Here is a 17,773-nt window from a genome sequence, read left to right as displayed (position 1 = left end):
CCAGCTCTCATCAACCCAGTATGTCACCTGGTTCCTGCCTGTCCGTCACAACAGAGCAGGCAAGGAACCAACTGAGGAAGATGAATGTGAGGAAGGCAGCAGGTCCGGACAAGATCAGTTCCCGGCTCCTCAGGACCTGCTCTGACCAGCTGTGTAACATTGTCCAGCACATCTTCAACCTGAGCCTGAAGCTGGGCAGAGCTCCACAGCTGTGGAAAACTTCGTGCCTGGTCCCAGTGCCAAAGACCCCCCACCCTAAGGAGCTGAACAGCTACAGACCGGTGGTGCTGACGTCTCACCTGATGAAGACGCTGGAGAGACTCATCCTCGCCCACCTTCGACCGCTGGTGAGCCCGTCACTGGACCCGCTGCAGTTTGCCTATCAGCCTGGCATCGGCGTGGAAGACGCCATTATCTACTTCCTCCACTCAGTGCTGTCACACTTGGAGAAGGCTGGGAGCACTGTGAGAATCATGTTCTTTGATTTCTCCAGTGCCTTCAACACCATCCAGCCCAATTTGCTGGGAGGCAAACTGCAGAACGCCGGAGTGGACCACCATCTCACAGCATGGATCATAGACTACCTCACAAATCGGCCGCAGTACGTGAGATTGCAGAGCTGTGAGTCGGACCGGCTTCTCTGCAGCACTGGAGCGCCGCAGGGGACTGTTCTGGCTCCATTCCTGTTCATCCTCTACACCTCGGACTTCAGACACGACACTCCAAACTGCCACCTTCAGAAGTTCTCCGATGACTCTGCGATTGTTGGCCTCATTACAGAAGGGGACGATCGGGAGTACAGGGGACTGACAAAGGACTTTGTCGACTGGTGCCAGCAGAATCTCCTCTAGATCAACCCTAGGAAAACTAAGGAGTTGGTTGTGGATTTCTGCAGGAAAAAGTCCTCACCAGCACCGATGAACATCCAGGGTATGGACATAGAGAGGGTGACCTCCTACAAGTACCTTGGTGTTCTTCTGAACGACAAACTGGACTGGTCTACAAACACGGACACCCTAATTAGGAAAGGACAGAGCCGACTCTTCCTACTCAGGAAACTGAGGTCTTTTGGGGTTCAGGGGTCACTCCTTAAGACTTTCTATAACTCGGTGGTGGCCTCGGCCATCCATTATGGCATTGTCTGCTGGTCAGGCAGCATCTCAGCCCGGGACAGAAAGAGACTGGAGCGACAGGTCAGGAAGGCCAGTTCTGTCCTGGGTTGCTCCCTTGACACTCTGGAGGAGGTGGGCAACAGAAGGATGCTAACTAAGCTAAAAGCTATGATGGCCAGTCACCCCCTCCAGCCCGCCCTGACAGCACTTGGTAGCTCCTTCAGCCAGAGACTGTTATACCCGCGCTGCAAGAAGGAGAGATACCGACGCTCGTTCCTACCGACTGCTGTCAGGCTGATGAATAAAAAATAACAATCATAATAATAATAATAATTCAATGATGTGAAGGAAAATTGTAAATAGTACTGCGATTTATCCTGTTGAGGAATGGGAGCTGCCAATTTGCTCTTGACCCTTCCTTGGTTACAGATTCTTTTATCTCTCTATAAGGTGGAAGAAGACCCAACACCACGTAGTCTTTTCTTCAGTTTATCACAACGCAACACGAATCGATTCGGGCTCCTGTGAGTCTCAGATTTCATCAGGAAGCCCCGAAGAAACACGTTCATGAGATTATATAGAGACAATATGATAATGAGAGGCGGGGAGGTACGCCTCTCATGCAAATCCCGAAACAAAGAAAGTAACATGTCATCTGACCCGGTGTGGCCGGAGGAAGCCAGGAGCGGTGAGGTGAGACCAGACCACCACTACCCCCCATTTGGTGCGATGGCAGGAACACAGACACCTGAGATAACAGCTCCTCTAAAACATGTCCCGTGGAGGGGGGCCCCAGAAGTGGTGGGGGTCGAGGGCACTAAAGTTGATTGTAATAACATTGAGCAGGAAATACCTTCTGGTCACAGATCTTGAGATTAGGGTTCCTCTTTGAGGGCACTTGAGAGCCTTCAGGGACTTTTATGAGGTGGTGGAGGCAAGAAAACCCTTGGGGGGCTGTTAATTAACCAAAGGGAAATGGGCTCTAAACTTCACAGTACATTCTTTGTTTTAACTACTTCAGCAGATTCTCAGGAGAGAGACTAGTGTCAATAGTTCTCATACCAAGATGAAATTCAACCATGTTCTACTACTACTTCTAGCGGAATAATTCCTTAACAATCCATTTGTGTTCATATTGTATTGAAAGATGTTTGTTGGTTTTTTTTCTCTTTTTCCTTTCTTCTTTCTACATACATTCTTGCTGCTGGAGGCTGTAAATTTCCCCAGTGTGGGACGAATAAAGGATATCTTATCCTATCTTATCTTATCTTAAAATTCATTTAAATCAATGCCGATAATAACGCACTGAACTGACAGCCCTATTTAAAGACATTACACACCAATCACGCTGATAAACTGCTTGAGTTTTTTTCAGCGAAAACATGCCGAATATTGCCAACAATTATGCCGCTTTGTGACTGCTACTTCAGTAAACTAAATTACAGGTCCGGGCTACACATTGAGCAGGAGCCAAGAGTTGCTGTGTCCTGCCTCAAATCTTATTTCGAAAAGCTACATTGCAAAATGTGCTTATTGAAGCCATTCATCCAAACCTTTGATTAAAAAAAAATCGGCACACATTATTTTATATATTTTTGATTTGCAGGTTAAAGTTTTTTTTTTAAATATTGTGCTTCTAAGTTAATGTTGGTGACATTTGAATGCATTATTTTTTTGAGTTGATGTAATTTTATTTTTCAATATCGTATGGTTTGACATGCTCAAAAATGTTTGCAGTTTAATCAAGGATTTAATTTTATTTTTGAATTTCAGCTGCACATGAAATCTTTTCTGTTACAGTTAATAAAGCTATTCTTTGTTGTAAGTTGGTCCATATTTCTTTTTTTTAAAATTCTCTTATAGGTGAATAACAATGCAGTTTTATGCAGATGTATACTTATAACAATTTTATAGACAAATTATACTATTTAGAGTCGCATGGAGGGGGTGCGCGAGATGTTTTCTTCTTCCTGGATGGGGGCAGGACAGAAAATAATACTCACTGACCCACAGCAACACACTGAACAATGAAAATGCTTTTGTGTGTCCATGCACTGTTCACATTCAGGCAAACAATTGTTTGGGTGGCCAAAAGAATCAAGCACGTAAATGTTCTTGCAAAGCAAATTAATTTCACGCCTGTGTCGACGAGCGTTCTTTGTTACAAACACTCTGAAGACCTCCGTTCCCTCCGCCCTTTTGCTTATAATAAAAGTTTTGCATAAAGATGGGTGTTATTGATTGATTAATCAATAACTCTTGCTGTTGTTCATGAAAACATTCACTTAAAAATATAAGTGTATATGGATGGAATCCTCTTCAAAAAACGTTCAAAGTACATGACTGCATGGATGGAGTCCTGTGGAACGGTTTGCAACTAACAATGCTGCAGCTGGCCTGCCGATATAATGTGCGGAGTAGCCGACAACACATCAGAACTACCTTAGCAATGACAATGAAGGACACCAGTCCACTACTACGTGTGCTCTAAGTGCTAACGGGAATCCATGGGCCAAGTAGATAATTCCTATCCTGCGCAATTTACAGCACGTCACAGCATCAAATTTCAAAGAGTAACGCTGCGCAAATAACATCAGGCTATAAAACTTACCATTCTTCCGATCTCGATGTGTCTAGTCTCCACTCCATGTCTGGCCGCACAACATTTTACACATCCTGAGCATCTTGGTTGGACATGTATGGTCCAAAATACATCTTGCCAACAACCTCCTCTTTTTCCAACTCTTCAAACACCTGTGATTGTATTTTTATTACTGCAGTTTTTAAGGCCAGGAGAAACTGCCCTGATTGAAGAGAATTATTCACTGTGAGTGAATACATGTGGTGCTGGGCAATCAAAAAGTTTTGGAAAAATTGTGAAGTCAGCATATCAGGACAGCGGGTTGTGGATCGTAACTCATAAACGATTCCTTTCAAAGTTGTGTAGTTTAAAATGTTCAAAATGAAGATGGAGAACAAGATGGCAAAAGTGACATTGTCAAATCAAATTTTCCGGCGAGGGAGCCATTTACTTTGTCTTGACTGCAACATTTTATCTGTGACAAAGGCTGCAAAGTCCTTGCATGATTTGTTGTTGTTTTTTGTTTGTTTTTGGACAGCAGTTCAGAACGGAATGATGCTGTGGGGATTGGCAGTCTCTCTAAAGCAGTGTACGGGCATTATTACTGTTTCTCTTGACGAATGATTGTCTTGCATTTTTCAATTCCTGATTGGAAATGTGAAGACTTTATATACTGTATGTCATAATGAAACTGCATTTTGGTTTGTCTAGCATTCTCCCTTTTTGAGCTTTAACCAGCGCAGCATTTTTCCTGACTGACAAAACTTTGGTCTCAATTGAGGCTATGGAATCCATTCCAGTCAAAACTTCATAACAGAAGGAACATTACAAGGTCATGAATAGAAGCTGAGTGCAGGCTTGATGATGCTGCAAAAGCATGAGTGAATAGTGCAGTGGTTCTTAACCTTCTTAGAGGTACGGGACCCAATCAGTTAATCTGCACATTCACCAACCCATTCATTAATGAAAAATAAATCTCTATATATTTTTTTCAAATTCAAGATATAAAAAAAACATTTATTAAAAACAGAAAAAAGTAAATAACATTTCAAGACATTAGTATACTTTTTTAAATTGTGCAACATACTATCGCAACTGTCTCTATAATAAGCCGCACTCGCACAACTCTAATTGCCCCATGGGGATAAATAAAGTTTTCTGAATCTGACTCTGAACGACAGTCACAAGCTGACGACTGAGCAAACTAAATTTCCCGGAGCACTGATTGGACAAGCAATGTAATGTGATCATCTGTAGCAAGTGATGGCCAAACGGACGTGTCATAATTAATTTATGGAAGTCAAGATGGCGCCCGAGTAGGCAGCCGTCGGCAAGTGCCTTGCTTTTTTTTTTTTTGTTTTTGTGATTGTCTTGTCACTTTGTGTTTGTTGTTGCATCGTGTGGACCTGATATGGACTTTTTTCAGCTCCTCTTTCATCTATAACTGCTTCAGACAACAAAGCGTATGCAGAAAATTGGTGAAGGTTGCACGACTGTCTGTGTCCTATGTGTTGTGTTGTGTTATTTTTGTTATTTTGACTTCATAATGGCGCCGCGAGAGTGGCTGCCTTTCCAGCAGCTCCTATATTTTGTTGTTCTACTTCTTTCTTTCATAACTTTGCTGCTGTGAATTGGGAATTTCTCCATTGCGAGACTAATAAAGGTTTTCTTATCTTATCTTATCTTAATTGACATGTTGACTGGGTGTGTCTTACCCTCCATAGCAGAGGCTACGTCGGGCCCCTGAGACCAATTCACTGAACACCTAGGGTTCGATCGAACCCAGGTTAAGAACCACTGGAATAGTGTGAGTGAACAGGTGCTTTCATCAATATAACACTTTCTGATTTCCTCTGCTCCACTTTTGCTCAAATTAGCAGACTAACTACCGGAGCCAATATTCCCCCAACCTGGCCCCTCCCCTTTCTATGACATCACACAAATACAAGAAACAGATATTACAATACTTTACCTGACCCAAGATCGATTCAATTTCGATGTAGAGAAAAAACACAAGAAACAGTGGCAAAAACAGAAAGTGTAGACGTATTCAATGTCATGATGAAAGCAGCATGTTCAGAAAAGGAGAAAAACAATGAATTTCAGAAGAAGGTCAGTGGGTCTACTTGTTACCAGCAAGTTGTCTCGTGTGCCAAAGCGATACGAACAGGTTTTGAGTTCTGAAACAGTCAGAATGTTTATATTTTATGGTGATTTTGCTTAAAATTTTGATGGAAAAAAAAAGATTTAAAAAAACCCTTTGTCCTACCTAGCGACCCTATGCTTAAATTTCGTGTTACCTGAAACACACATCTTGTTTGGCCTTACACATATTGCTTGATGGGAACATTTGGACTGAAGAGCAACATATTCAAACTATGGTTGTCAAACTTCCGATTAGATATTTTCTTGCATTGGAGGTTGTTACTGAACAACTCCTTTGTTATGAAACTGAGGTTTGGAATGGTGGACTCGATAAGAACTGCTGTGCTGTTATTTGATCTAATAGGAACAACTCTGGAAAACCTCCTTCATCTTTTACCTACATAGATATCAATTGACACACACATTGGGCCTAGGCTTTTTCTTGGGAAAGTCTGTAGTATTTGCCTTGAAACCCAAACCCAGCGCACATCAGATATCAGAACTGAAAATATTTTTTATTGCAGCTTTGACGTTAACTCCGTCACTTATTTTCTTGTGTAAGTCCCCATTTAGACTTTATCCCTGAATTTATCCTGACCAATGCTTGGTTTCAATAATTTAATCTACAATAATTATTTTGGGTGACTTTACTATGATTTTTGCAATGTCTTAATATATTGTTTCTCTTTCTGTCATGCTTTTAATGTTTTATGTATTTTGAGTTGTCTTCGACATGAAATGTGCTGTATTAATAAACTTACCATGCCTTAAAAAATATAAGTAATGGTACTGTGTCCCTGAAATAACTTCTTAAACCTTAATACTGCATTTATAATGTGTTCTATATCTTCAGGCTTTCAAAGAGATGTTGTATGCGGCTCAGGACCAGGCCCCATCCATTGAAGGTATTTTCTTTCTCACTCTCGCACTGTCACTCTCACATCTGCAACACAATAATACTTTTGTGTGTGCCAGTAATTATAATATCAAGGCTTTATAGGTTATTTTGACTAAATTTAAGTGTATGAGACACCGTTTTGACCAAGGATGAGAATTTTCCGCTTTTTGGCGGAGTTGTTTTTTTTTTTTCCAGTCAAAATTGACCTATTTTATATTGTTCCATATCCATAAAAAATTCAGGGGCGGGGGGGACTTCGGCAGATTCGGGGCTCGTAATGTTTACAAGTAACGTTTGCAAGCATCCATTTTGAATCCCGTTTTTTATCGTTACTTCCTATATGGGCTAAAACCAATGTCTTACTTGTTGTGATTGGTCGCTATATCGAATCACAACCAATGCGTGTTCGCCTTGCTTAACCCCTTTCTCGCAAATGCCGAATGTTATCGAGACTTGCGACGAAGCTAAAGTGCGTCAGATAGATCCATCCATCCATCCATCCATCCATCATCTACCGCTTATCCGGGGCCGGGTCGCGGGGGCAACAGATTTGGCAGGGAAGCCCAGACTTCCCTCCCTAGCTACTTCTTCCAGCTCTCCCCGGGGGATCCCGAGTCGTTCCCAAGCCAGCTGGGTGACATAGTCTCTCCAGCGTGTCCTGGGTCTTCCTCGGGGGAAGGCTGGTGGGACATGACCGGAACACCTCATCGGGGAGGCGTTCAGGAGGCATCCGAATCAGATACCCAAGCCACCTCATCTGGCTCCTCTCGATGTGGAGGAGAAGCGGCTCGACTCTGAGCCCCTCCCGCATGACCGAGCTTCTCACCCTTTCTCTAAGGGAGAGCCCGAACACCCTGCGGAGAAAACTCATTTCGGCCGCTTGTAACCGGGATCTCGTTCTTTCGGTCACGACCCATAGCTCGTGACCATAGATGAGGGTTGGAACGTAGATCGACCGGTAAATTGAGAGCTTCGTCCTTTGGCTCAGCTCCTTCTTCACCATGACAGACCGATACAAAGTCTGCATCACAGCAGACGCTGCACCGATCCGCCTGTCGATTTCCCGCTCCCTCCTGCCCCCACTCGCGAACAAGACCCCAAGATACTTGAACTCCTCCACTTGGGGCAAGATCTCCTCCCCGACCCAGAGGGGGCACTCCACCCTTTTTCGACAGAGGACCATAGTTTCAGATTAGGAGGTGCTGATCTTCATCCCATCTGCTTCACACTCGGCTGCGAAACGCTCCAGTGAGAGTTGGAGAGCCCTGTTTGAAGGAGCCAACAGCACCACATCATCTGCAAAAAGCAGGGATGCAATACTGAGGCCCCCAAAATGGACCCCCTCAACGCTTCGGCTGCGCCGAGAAATTCTGTCCATAAAGGTTATGAACAGAATCGGAGAAAAAGGGCAGCCTTGGCAGAGTCCTACCCCCACTGGAAACGATTCCGACTTACTGCCGGCATTGCGAACCAAACTCTGACATCGGTGGTATAGTGACCGAACAGCCCGTATCAGGGGGTTCGGTACCCCATACCCTCGAAGCACCCCCCACAGAACTCCCCGAGGGACACGGTCAAACGCCTTCTCCAAGTCCACAAAACACATGTAGAATGGTTGGGCGAATTCCCACATACCCTCGAGGACCCTGCTAAGAGTGTAGAGCTGGTGCACTGTTCCACGGCCGGGACGAAAACCACACTGCTCCTGCTCAATCTGAGGCTCGACTTCCTGACGGACCCTCCTCTCCAGCACCCCTGAATAGACCTTACCAGGGAGGCTGAGGAGTGTGATCCCTCTGTAAATGGAACACACCCTCCGGTCCCCCTTTTTAAAAAGAGGGACTACCACCCCGGTCTGCCAATCCAGAGGCACTCTCCCTGTTGACCACGCGATGTTGCAGAGGCGTGTCAACCAGGACAGCCCCACAACATCCAGAGCATTGAGGAACTCCGGGCAGATCTCATCCACACCTGGGGCCTTGCCACCGAGGAGCTTTTTCACCACATCGGTGACTTCAGCCACAGAGATAGGAGAGCCCACCTCAGAGTCCCCAGGCTCCGCTTCCTCCAAGGAAGACGTGTTGGTGGAGTTGAGGAGGTCTTCGAAGTACTCTGCCCACCGATTCACAACGTCCCGAGTCGAAGTCAGCAGCGGCCTATCCCCACTGTACACAGTGTTAGTGGTGCACTGCTTCCCCCTCCTGAGACGTCGGACGGTGGACCAGAATTTCCTCGAAGCCGTCCGAAAGTTGGCTTCCATGGTCTCACCAGAGTCTTCCCACGCTCGGGTTTTTTCCTCGGCGACCACCGAAGCTGCGTTCCGCTTGGCCAGTCGATACCCGTCAGCTGCCTCTGGGGTCCTACAGGCCATAAAGGCTCGATAGGACTCCTTCTTCAGCTTGACGGCATCCCTTACTGCTGGTGTCCACCAACGAGTACGGGGGTTGCCGCCACGACAGGCACCAACCACCTTACGGCCACAACTCAGATTGGCCGCCTAACAATAGAGGCACGGAACATGGTCCACTCGGGCTCAATGTCCCCCGCCTCCCGCGGAACATGGGAAAAGCTCTGTCGCAGGTGGGAGTTGAAACTCCTTCTGACAGGAGATTCCGCCAGACACTCCCAACAAACCCTCACAATATGTTTGGGTCTGCCAGGACGTACCGGCATCTTCCCCCACCACCGGAGCCTACTCACCACCAGGTGGTGATCAGTTGACAGCTCCGCCCCTCTCTTCACCCGAGTGTCCAGAACATGCAGCCGCAAATCCGATGATACAACTACAAAGTCAAATCATCGAACTGCGGCCTAGGGTGTCCTGGTGCCAAGTGCACATATGGACAACCTTATGCTTGAACAATGTGTTCGTTATGGACAATCCGTGGCGAGCACAGAAGTCCAATAACAAAACACCACTCGAGTTCTGATCGGGGGGGCCGTTTCTCCCAATCACGCCCCTCCAGGTCTCACTGTTATTGCCCATGTGAGCATTGCAGTCCCCCAGCAGAACAAGGGAGTCCCCAGCAGGAGTACCACTTTATGAATACAAGTAATGAACAAATCTTTAATATGGCAGGGAATGTGTTTCCTTTTTTAGTTTTCATTTTGAGCAGCAAATTTGAAGTTACATGTTGGTGCTCACCAGGAATGCATCAGCAAAATTGCATACATTTTCACTTGAAAGAATAGTGAACAATCTTGGGATTTTTTAATGTTAAAGTTTCAAGTAGTGTGTAAATTGAATACACTTCATCTTCAGCATGTTTAGGCCCCGCCCCCATGCCCCTTTCTGCTTTTTTCATCACTAGCCACTCTCATCCCTGGTTTTGACACATTTTTAACATGTTGTATAAAACACTAATAGCCATGTCAAAATGAATGGTTCCTCATTGATAGAGCACTTCATGCATTTTGAATTACGCTCCGAAAAGTTTCCCCGCTTGTCGCGTTCCACTGGCAAATGAGCAGGGCTGGCCACAAAAAGAATTCATTAAGTGCATTCGGTTTGGAACATTCCACAAGTCAACAAGCTAACTGGGAACAGGTGGGTGCCATGATTGGGTAGAAAAGAATCCTTCCTGAATTGCTGTTCACGAATAAATCTTAAGAAAGTAATAATCTCAGCATCTAACATCCATAATATTACCAGAATCTGTATCAAAATCATCTTTATTGGCCAACTATGTAGAACACACAAGGAATTTGTTTCCGGTATAACACGCTGAATTAGTATCATCGTAAACATTTCGTAATGTAAGTGAGACAATGTGCAAAGTATCAAGCAGAGCTAAAGTGATCAGTGGTAGAATACAATACGATGACAGTTTGTACAGTTGGTGCAGAAAATCATTGAACCATTTTAGAGTGACCAGTAGCAGTATTTGTAGTACAAGAGAGTGACTATGTCAGTGACTGTTCAAGGAGTTAATGGCTAGAGGGAAGAAGCTGTTTAAGTGTCTGCTGGATTTGGGGCGCATGGATCTGTAGCGCCTGCCTGAGGGGAGTAGCTGGAAAAGGTGGTGGGCAGGGTGCAGGAGGATTTTCCATGCCCTTGTCTTGATTCTTGCAGTGTGCAAGTCCTCAAGAGTGGGTAGGGCGGTGCCAATGATTTTTTCCGCCGTCCTAACTGTCCGTTAAAGTCGGATTTTGTCCTTTTTTGTGGCGGCCCCGAACCAAACCGTGATGGAAGAACACAGGATTGATTCGATGACTGCCGTGTAGAACTGTGGAAGCACCTGCTGTGGCAGGCCATGCTTCCTGAGAGGAGCTGCTTCGGGAGACGGTCGTCGCTCATCCGCTGCACGTGGCCGGCCCACCGCACTTGGGCCAAGGTGATCATGGCCTCGATACTTGTGAGGCCAGCCCGGGTGAGGATCTCATTATTAGTCAATCTCTCCTCCCAGGAAACGTTGAGGAGAGATCAGAGTCGTCCTTGGTGGAACCTCTCGAGCCTCTTGATGCTGCTCCGATAGAGGGTCGAACATTCAGCGCCATAGAAAAGGGTCGGGAGGATGACAGACTTATACACCACTTATGGTGGGGGGGTGTATTGAACAACATATTTAAACACATTTTAGTCAGCCATTCTGTGTTTCACATTTGCCTTTTTATTTTTATTTCAACAATCTTAAGCATGTCTTTTGGTTCATTTGAAGCATGCGTATCACATGCACCTGAATATTCCTGTTCGTTCCTCTTGTTTGGGTTTTCAGGCTGAGGAGGACAAGTAGTTCTTCGGTAATGTTCATTTCAATGTCCACTTCCCTCAAAAAAATAAGTAAAGTGCAGTGTCCGAGATGTTTGTGCTTTCGCCGCAAGCCAGCAAAAATAAATAAATAAATAAATAAATACAAATAAAAACAGAAACTCCTTTCCTCCGTCTCTCAATTGTCTTTTGATGTACGGTGACACTTCTACAATCCTGCGTGCTTTGGCAAACTCTTGCTGCTTCCCAGGACAGATTTTTCTTCACCATAGTCATCGTGCAGTCTGATAAATTCACCTTCTTGAAAGGTTTGGAATGCTTTGCGGTCAGCGCTGCTACCTCGTAACTCGCCACTGTGGCATTCTCATTTGACTCTTGGGCTCTTGCGAAATAGTGCTGCTGTGAGATTAAACTAGCTTCAAGCTGCTTCAATTTCTCAGTGCGTTCCTTCCCTGTAATCTTGTTGTACATGTCAGTGTGTCTCGTTCTGTTATATCGTTTGACATTATACTCTTTAAAAACAGCCACTGTCTCTTTGCAAATGAGGCAGACACAGTGGTTGCGTATTTCAGTGAATAAAGTCCAATTTCCATACATCCTTGAAGCTTCATCCCTCGCAGTCAACTTTGGGGGGGTAAAGTGTTACATGGGGTGATGTCGCGTATAGTGCTGCTGCCCTCCAGTGGCTAAATGAGTAATATCAGTTAGTGTTTTCACAGTAAGATTTATGCATGCGCATTGCATAAAAAAGACCGTAGCTCGGATCGAACCCTGCACCTCCACACTATGAGGTCGATGCGCAAACCACTGGACCCACCGGCCCGCCACACACATTTCAAATTGTTTTGGGAAATTGTGGATGGCCTGTCCTCCAAGGCAAAGAGGAAAAGAACCACTGGACAGTTCTGGAATCAAAGTTCAAAATCCTACATTGGTGATGATACAGTATTGGGCTGTGTTAGTTCCCAGTGGCATTGGTAACTTGCACATCTGTGAAGGCACCAGTAATGCTGAAAAGGTACATGCAGGTTTTGGAGCAACACATGCTGCTATCAAGCAACGTCTATTTCACGGACACCCCTGCTTATTTCAGCAAGAATAACGCCAAACCACATTCTGCATGTGTTACAAGTTTTGACTTTGTAGTAAAAGTGCAGGCACAAGACTTCATGCGGTCTGTACCTGTGTTCCATTGAAAATGTGTGGTGCATTACGAAGCATAAAATAGAACAGCAGAGACCCTGGACTGTTGAACAGCTGAAGCTGTCCATCAAGCAAGAATGGGAAAGATTTCCATCTACAAAGCTTCAGCAAATATTGTCCTTAGCTCCTGAAGGTTTATTGAATGTTGTTAAAAGAAAGAGTGATGTCAACATAACCCTGTCCATGCTTTTTTGGAACCCGTTGCAGCCATAAAATTGACTATCATTTCATAATAGAAAATGATTATTGCGTTAGTTTGTTAGTTAGTTCCGCCCGTTCCTATTTGGAGCATTGGGCGACGAGTTTCCTCCATTTGTTCCGGTCACTGGCCACCCTTCTTGCTCCATGCCAGCTGACACCCATCTCACTGAGGTCTTCTTTGGCAGTCTGTCTCCACGTCTTCTTTGGCCTACCTCTCTTCCTCTTTCCACCCTCTGGCATCCAGTCCATGGCCACACTTGCCGGTCTCTCTCTTGGCAGTTGGAGCACGTGGCCGATCATTTTCCTTCTCCTTTCAGAGACAATGTCTGACAGTTCAGCCACTCCTGCCTTCTTCATCACCTCCTCGTTGGTGATGTGGTCTCTCCACGAGATCCTCAGGATGGATCTCAGGCAACGCCGATGGAAGACATCTAACTTGTTGTTAATGTTGGCTGTCTTCATCCATGTCTCACAGGCGTATATCGCTGTTGGGATAACCACTGACGTATAGAGGCGTAGCTTGGTGGTCGTAGTGATGGCTTTCGATGACCAGATGTTGCGGAGGCGTTGGAACACTCCCGCAGCTTTACCAAGTCTACTGTTGACGTCTTTCTCCACACCACCTGTGTTTGAGAGGTTACTCCCAAGATATGTGAAGCTGTCAATGTACTCTGTCATGTTGGTGCAGAGTGAGTGGTTGAAGGTGTTGGTGCTGTCTGACGGCCATGGCCTTGGTCTTTTCCTGGCTTATTCGTAAACCGACTTTAACTCCGTGCTCATACAGATTGTTGGTCAACTCCTGGAGTGCGGGCTGGGTGTGACTTAACAGAGCCAAATCATCTGCAAATTCCAGGTCAGCTCGCCTGCTCCCTCCCCCACTTGATACCAACTTTTGCTCCTGTGATGGACTTCCTCATCACAAAGTCAATTATGATGATGAAGAGTAGGGGTGACAGAATGCAACCCTGTCTTAAACCAGTGACAATGTCAAAATCATCAGTTGTGCCACTGTTGGTTTTGACACAACAGGTTGAGTTGTGGTACAATGACCTGAAGATGTTGATGTACTTGAGGGGTACACCATACAGCTCGACGGTCTGCCACAGTGACTCCCGGTGGATTATTGCGTAAAATGTTTATCATTTTGAACATTAAATATATCGTCTTTGTAGTCTATTCAATTAAATATCGATTTAACATGATAGTCAAGTCATTGTATTGTGAATTTTTGTTTAGCACAATGTCCCAAGTTAATTGGATTGCATTTATAGTCACCATAGTATGCTGTAATCCAATATTTAACTGCATTTCATTGTTCATACAAACCTGAGGTGGTTTTATCGACAATCATTCAAACTGAAAATGTACTTTTGGACCGGAAAAAATGTTTATTTATGTCGGGTGTGCATTTGTCTTATCTGGAGTGTTGACAAATGTTTCATTTCTCTTCATGTAGTGACAGATGAGGACACCGTTAAAAGGTATTATGCAAAGTTTGAAGAGAAGTTCTTCCAGACATGTGAAAAAGAGCTGGCCAAGATTAACACATTTTATTCAGGTAATACAATTATGTATACATTGACATAAATTATGCATAATACTGACTGGTCTGACAAGTTTTCACATAACTGTTCCACATTTCATTCTGTAAACTTTTATCCCTCTGTTTTACTTTCCTCTGCCTTCCAGAAAAGCTGGCTGAGGCTCAGCGGAGATTTGCCACGCTACAAAATGAATTGCAGTCATCATTGGATGCCCAGAGGGAGATTGTCACGAATGGGCGGGGTCTACGAAGGAGGAAAACAGTCTTTACCCTATCACAGCAAGAGAGATGCAAACACAGGAATATAAAAGACCTTCAGCTGGCCTTCTCAGAGTTCTACCTCAGTCTGATCCTGTTGCAGAACTACCAGGTGTTGAAACACAAACGACACACGAAAATATTTTCTTTTAGACTGGGTTTTCTTTATTATGGTGAGCAAGGATAATAATGAATAGTTTCCAAATGTATGGTACAAAATACTTTGAGTGGAAGTCTTGAAGTTGAGCAGCATCTTCTCATGATACTTGTCAACTTATCTGATTACATTATTGCTTACCCTGAGTTTTAAGTTAATTGTTCCATTGAAATAATCATAAAGGCAGCACAGGTAAGGTTTTAAGTGACATTTTTACTTCATTAAGATAACATAAGATAAGATAAGATATCCTTTATTCGTCCCACACTGGGGAAATTTAACTGCCATAAGAGCATCAGTGGAAGTTAACCTAACTCAACAGTGTGGGCCAAAAGTTTCCATACATATGGTTTTTAACACCTTTTTTCATGTTTTGTTATTGAACTTTTTATTGAATTTTTTCAAACGGTTAGAAAGAAGAAAAACATGGTCACGTGTTGTTTAAGTACATAGAACCACACCAGTTCCGGGCATCAAAATAGTACATACATACATTGACATCCCTGTAAAACGGGTTACAATTACTGCCCTCCCACCTATACAATGTCCTGAACACTGTGCCATATGAGTAGAAAAGTAATGAAATAAAATAAAATGATAATAAGCAAAAATAAAATAAAATAAACTTGAGTGGAATGGGGCCAATAGGGTAACTCAACTGGAAGCAGAGCCTGGGGACTCTGAGGTGGGCTCTCCTATCTCTGTGGTTGAAGTCACCGATGTGGTTAAAAAGCTCCTCGGTGGCAAGGCCCCAGGGGTGGATGAGATCCGCCCGGAGTTCCTCAAGGCTCTGGATGTTGTGGGGCTGTCCTGGTTGACACGCCTCTGCAACGTCGCGTGGTCAACAGGGAGAGTGCCTCTGGATTGGCAGACCGGGGTGGTAGTCCCTCTTTTTAAAAAGGGGGACCGGAGGGTGTGTTCCAACTACAGAGGGATCACACTCCTCAGCCTCCCTGGTAAGGTCTATTCAGGGGTGCTGGAGAGGAGGGTCCGTCAGGAAGTCGAGCCTCAGATTGAGGAGGAGCAGTGTGGTTTTCGTCCCGGCCGTGGAACAGTGGACCAGCTCTACACCCTTAGCAGGGTCCTTGAGGGTATGTGGGAATTCGCCCAACCAGTCTACATGTGTTTCGTGGACTTGGAGAAGGCGTTTGACCGTGTCCCTCGGGGAGTTCTGTGGGGGGTGCTTCGAGGGTATGGGGTACCGAACCCCCTGATACGGGCTGTTCGGTCACTATACCACCGATGTCAGAGTTTGGTTCGCATTGCCGGCAGTAAGTCGGAATCGTTTCCAGTGAGGGTAGGACTCCGCCAAGGCTGCCCTTTGTCGCCGATTCTGTTCCTAACCTTTATGGACAGAATTTCTAGGCGCAGCCGAAGCGTTGAGGGGGTCCGTTTTGGGGGCCTCAGTATTACATCCCTGCTTTTTGCAGATGATGTGGTGCTGTTAGCTCCTTCAAACGGGGCTCTCCAACTCTCACTGGAGCGTTTCGCAGCCAAGTGTGAAGCGGTTGGGATGAAAATCAGCACCTCCAAATCTGAAACCATGGTCCTCAGTCGGAAAAGGGTGGAGTGCCCCCTCCGGGTCGGGGAGGAGATCTTACCCCAAGTGGAGGAGTTCAAGTATCTTGGGGTCTTGTTCACGAGTGGGGGTAGGAGGGAGCGGGAGATCGACAGGCGGATCGGTGCAGCGTCTGCTGTGATGCGGACGTTGTATCGGTCTGTCGTGGTGAAGAAGGAGCTGAGCCAAAGGGCGAAGCTCTCAATTTACCGGTCGATCTACGTCCCAACCCTCACCTATGGTCACGAGCTATGGGTCGTGACCGAAAGAACGAGATCCCGGATACAAGCGGCTGAAATGAGTTTTCTCCGCAGGGTGTCCGGGCTCTCCCTTAGAGATAAGGTGAGAAGCTCAGTCATCCGGGAGGGGCTCAGAGTCGAGCCGCTTCTCCTCCACATCGAGAGGAGCCAGATGAGGTGGCTTGGGCATCTGATTCGGATGCCTCCTGAGCGCCTCCCCGGTGAGGTGTTCCGGTCATGTCCCACCGGGAGGAGACCTCGAGGAAGACCCAGGACACGCTGGAGAGACTATGTCACCCAGCTTGCCTGGGAACGACTCGGGATCCCCCGGGGAGAGCTGGAAGAAGTAGCTAGGGAGAGGGAAGTCTGGGCTTCCCTGCTAAAGCTGTTGCCCCCGCGACCCGGCCCCGGATAAGCGGTAGATGATGGATGGATGGATGGATGGATGAACTATCTGTTTAAGCACTACCTTAGGTTTCCGTAAATTTTATCCAGGTATCCCATAATGTCTCAAATTTTTCTCGTTCGCCTCGAAGAGTAAATGTCAGTTTCTCCATTTCAAAAATTTCCCCAACCACCTTAGTCCAGTCTTTGACTGTTGGGGGATCTGTCGTCAGCCATCTTCTTGTGATTGCCTTTTTGCTCGCTAACAGTAAGATGTTGTAGGTGTATTTCTGAGCAAACTTAATGGTGAAGTCAGGTTCCAGTCCCAAGTACAGGGCTTCAAAGGTCGGAGGGACCACTGTTCCCATAATCCTACCCATAGTCAGCCTTGTCTCTTCCCAGTATTTGGAGATGACCGGGCATTCCCAAAACACATGAAAATGTGAGGCTTTGCTATTACCGCAGGCTCTCCAACAGGCTGTATTCCTTCCTTGTGAAGTCCCTTGGGCCGGAACTCTAAAAAACCTGACGACATTCTTCCACCCAAATTCCCTCCAAGAGAGAGCCGATGTACATTTCCATTGCTGTGCTATTGTTCTTTCCCATGCTTCCAGTTGAATTGAAATGCCCGCCTCCTTAGCCCATTTATTCTTTATATATATTGTGTCCCCACCTTCTAGTACCTGTAACTCTTTGTAAATTTTCGATATATTACCCCTTCCAGGGTCTGACCCATAAGATAGTAGGAATATCTTGATTAAGCCGAAACCACTTTGTTGGACCCAT

General features: G+C 45.6%; 1 protein-coding gene across 1 annotated transcript in view; it reads left to right on the top strand.

The window, feature by feature from the left end:
- The window catches only part of LOC127616689 (xenotropic and polytropic retrovirus receptor 1 homolog), a 106,218-nt gene that overhangs the window by 18,234 nt on the left and 70,211 nt on the right, over positions 1-17,773 (top strand). The window contains exons 2-4 of the mRNA XM_052088462.1: positions 6,692-6,743; positions 14,305-14,406; positions 14,538-14,761. Of these exons, the coding sequence (XP_051944422.1) occupies positions 6,692-6,743; positions 14,305-14,406; positions 14,538-14,761 (378 nt within the window). The remainder of the gene's footprint in view (positions 1-6,691; positions 6,744-14,304; positions 14,407-14,537; positions 14,762-17,773) is intronic.

The sequence above is a fragment of the Hippocampus zosterae genome, chromosome 15 (genome assembly GCF_025434085.1).
Source record: "Hippocampus zosterae strain Florida chromosome 15, ASM2543408v3, whole genome shotgun sequence".
Lineage (NCBI taxonomy): Eukaryota > Metazoa > Chordata > Actinopteri > Syngnathiformes > Syngnathidae > Hippocampus > Hippocampus zosterae.
This window is presented reverse-complemented; position numbering and strand designations above follow the sequence as displayed.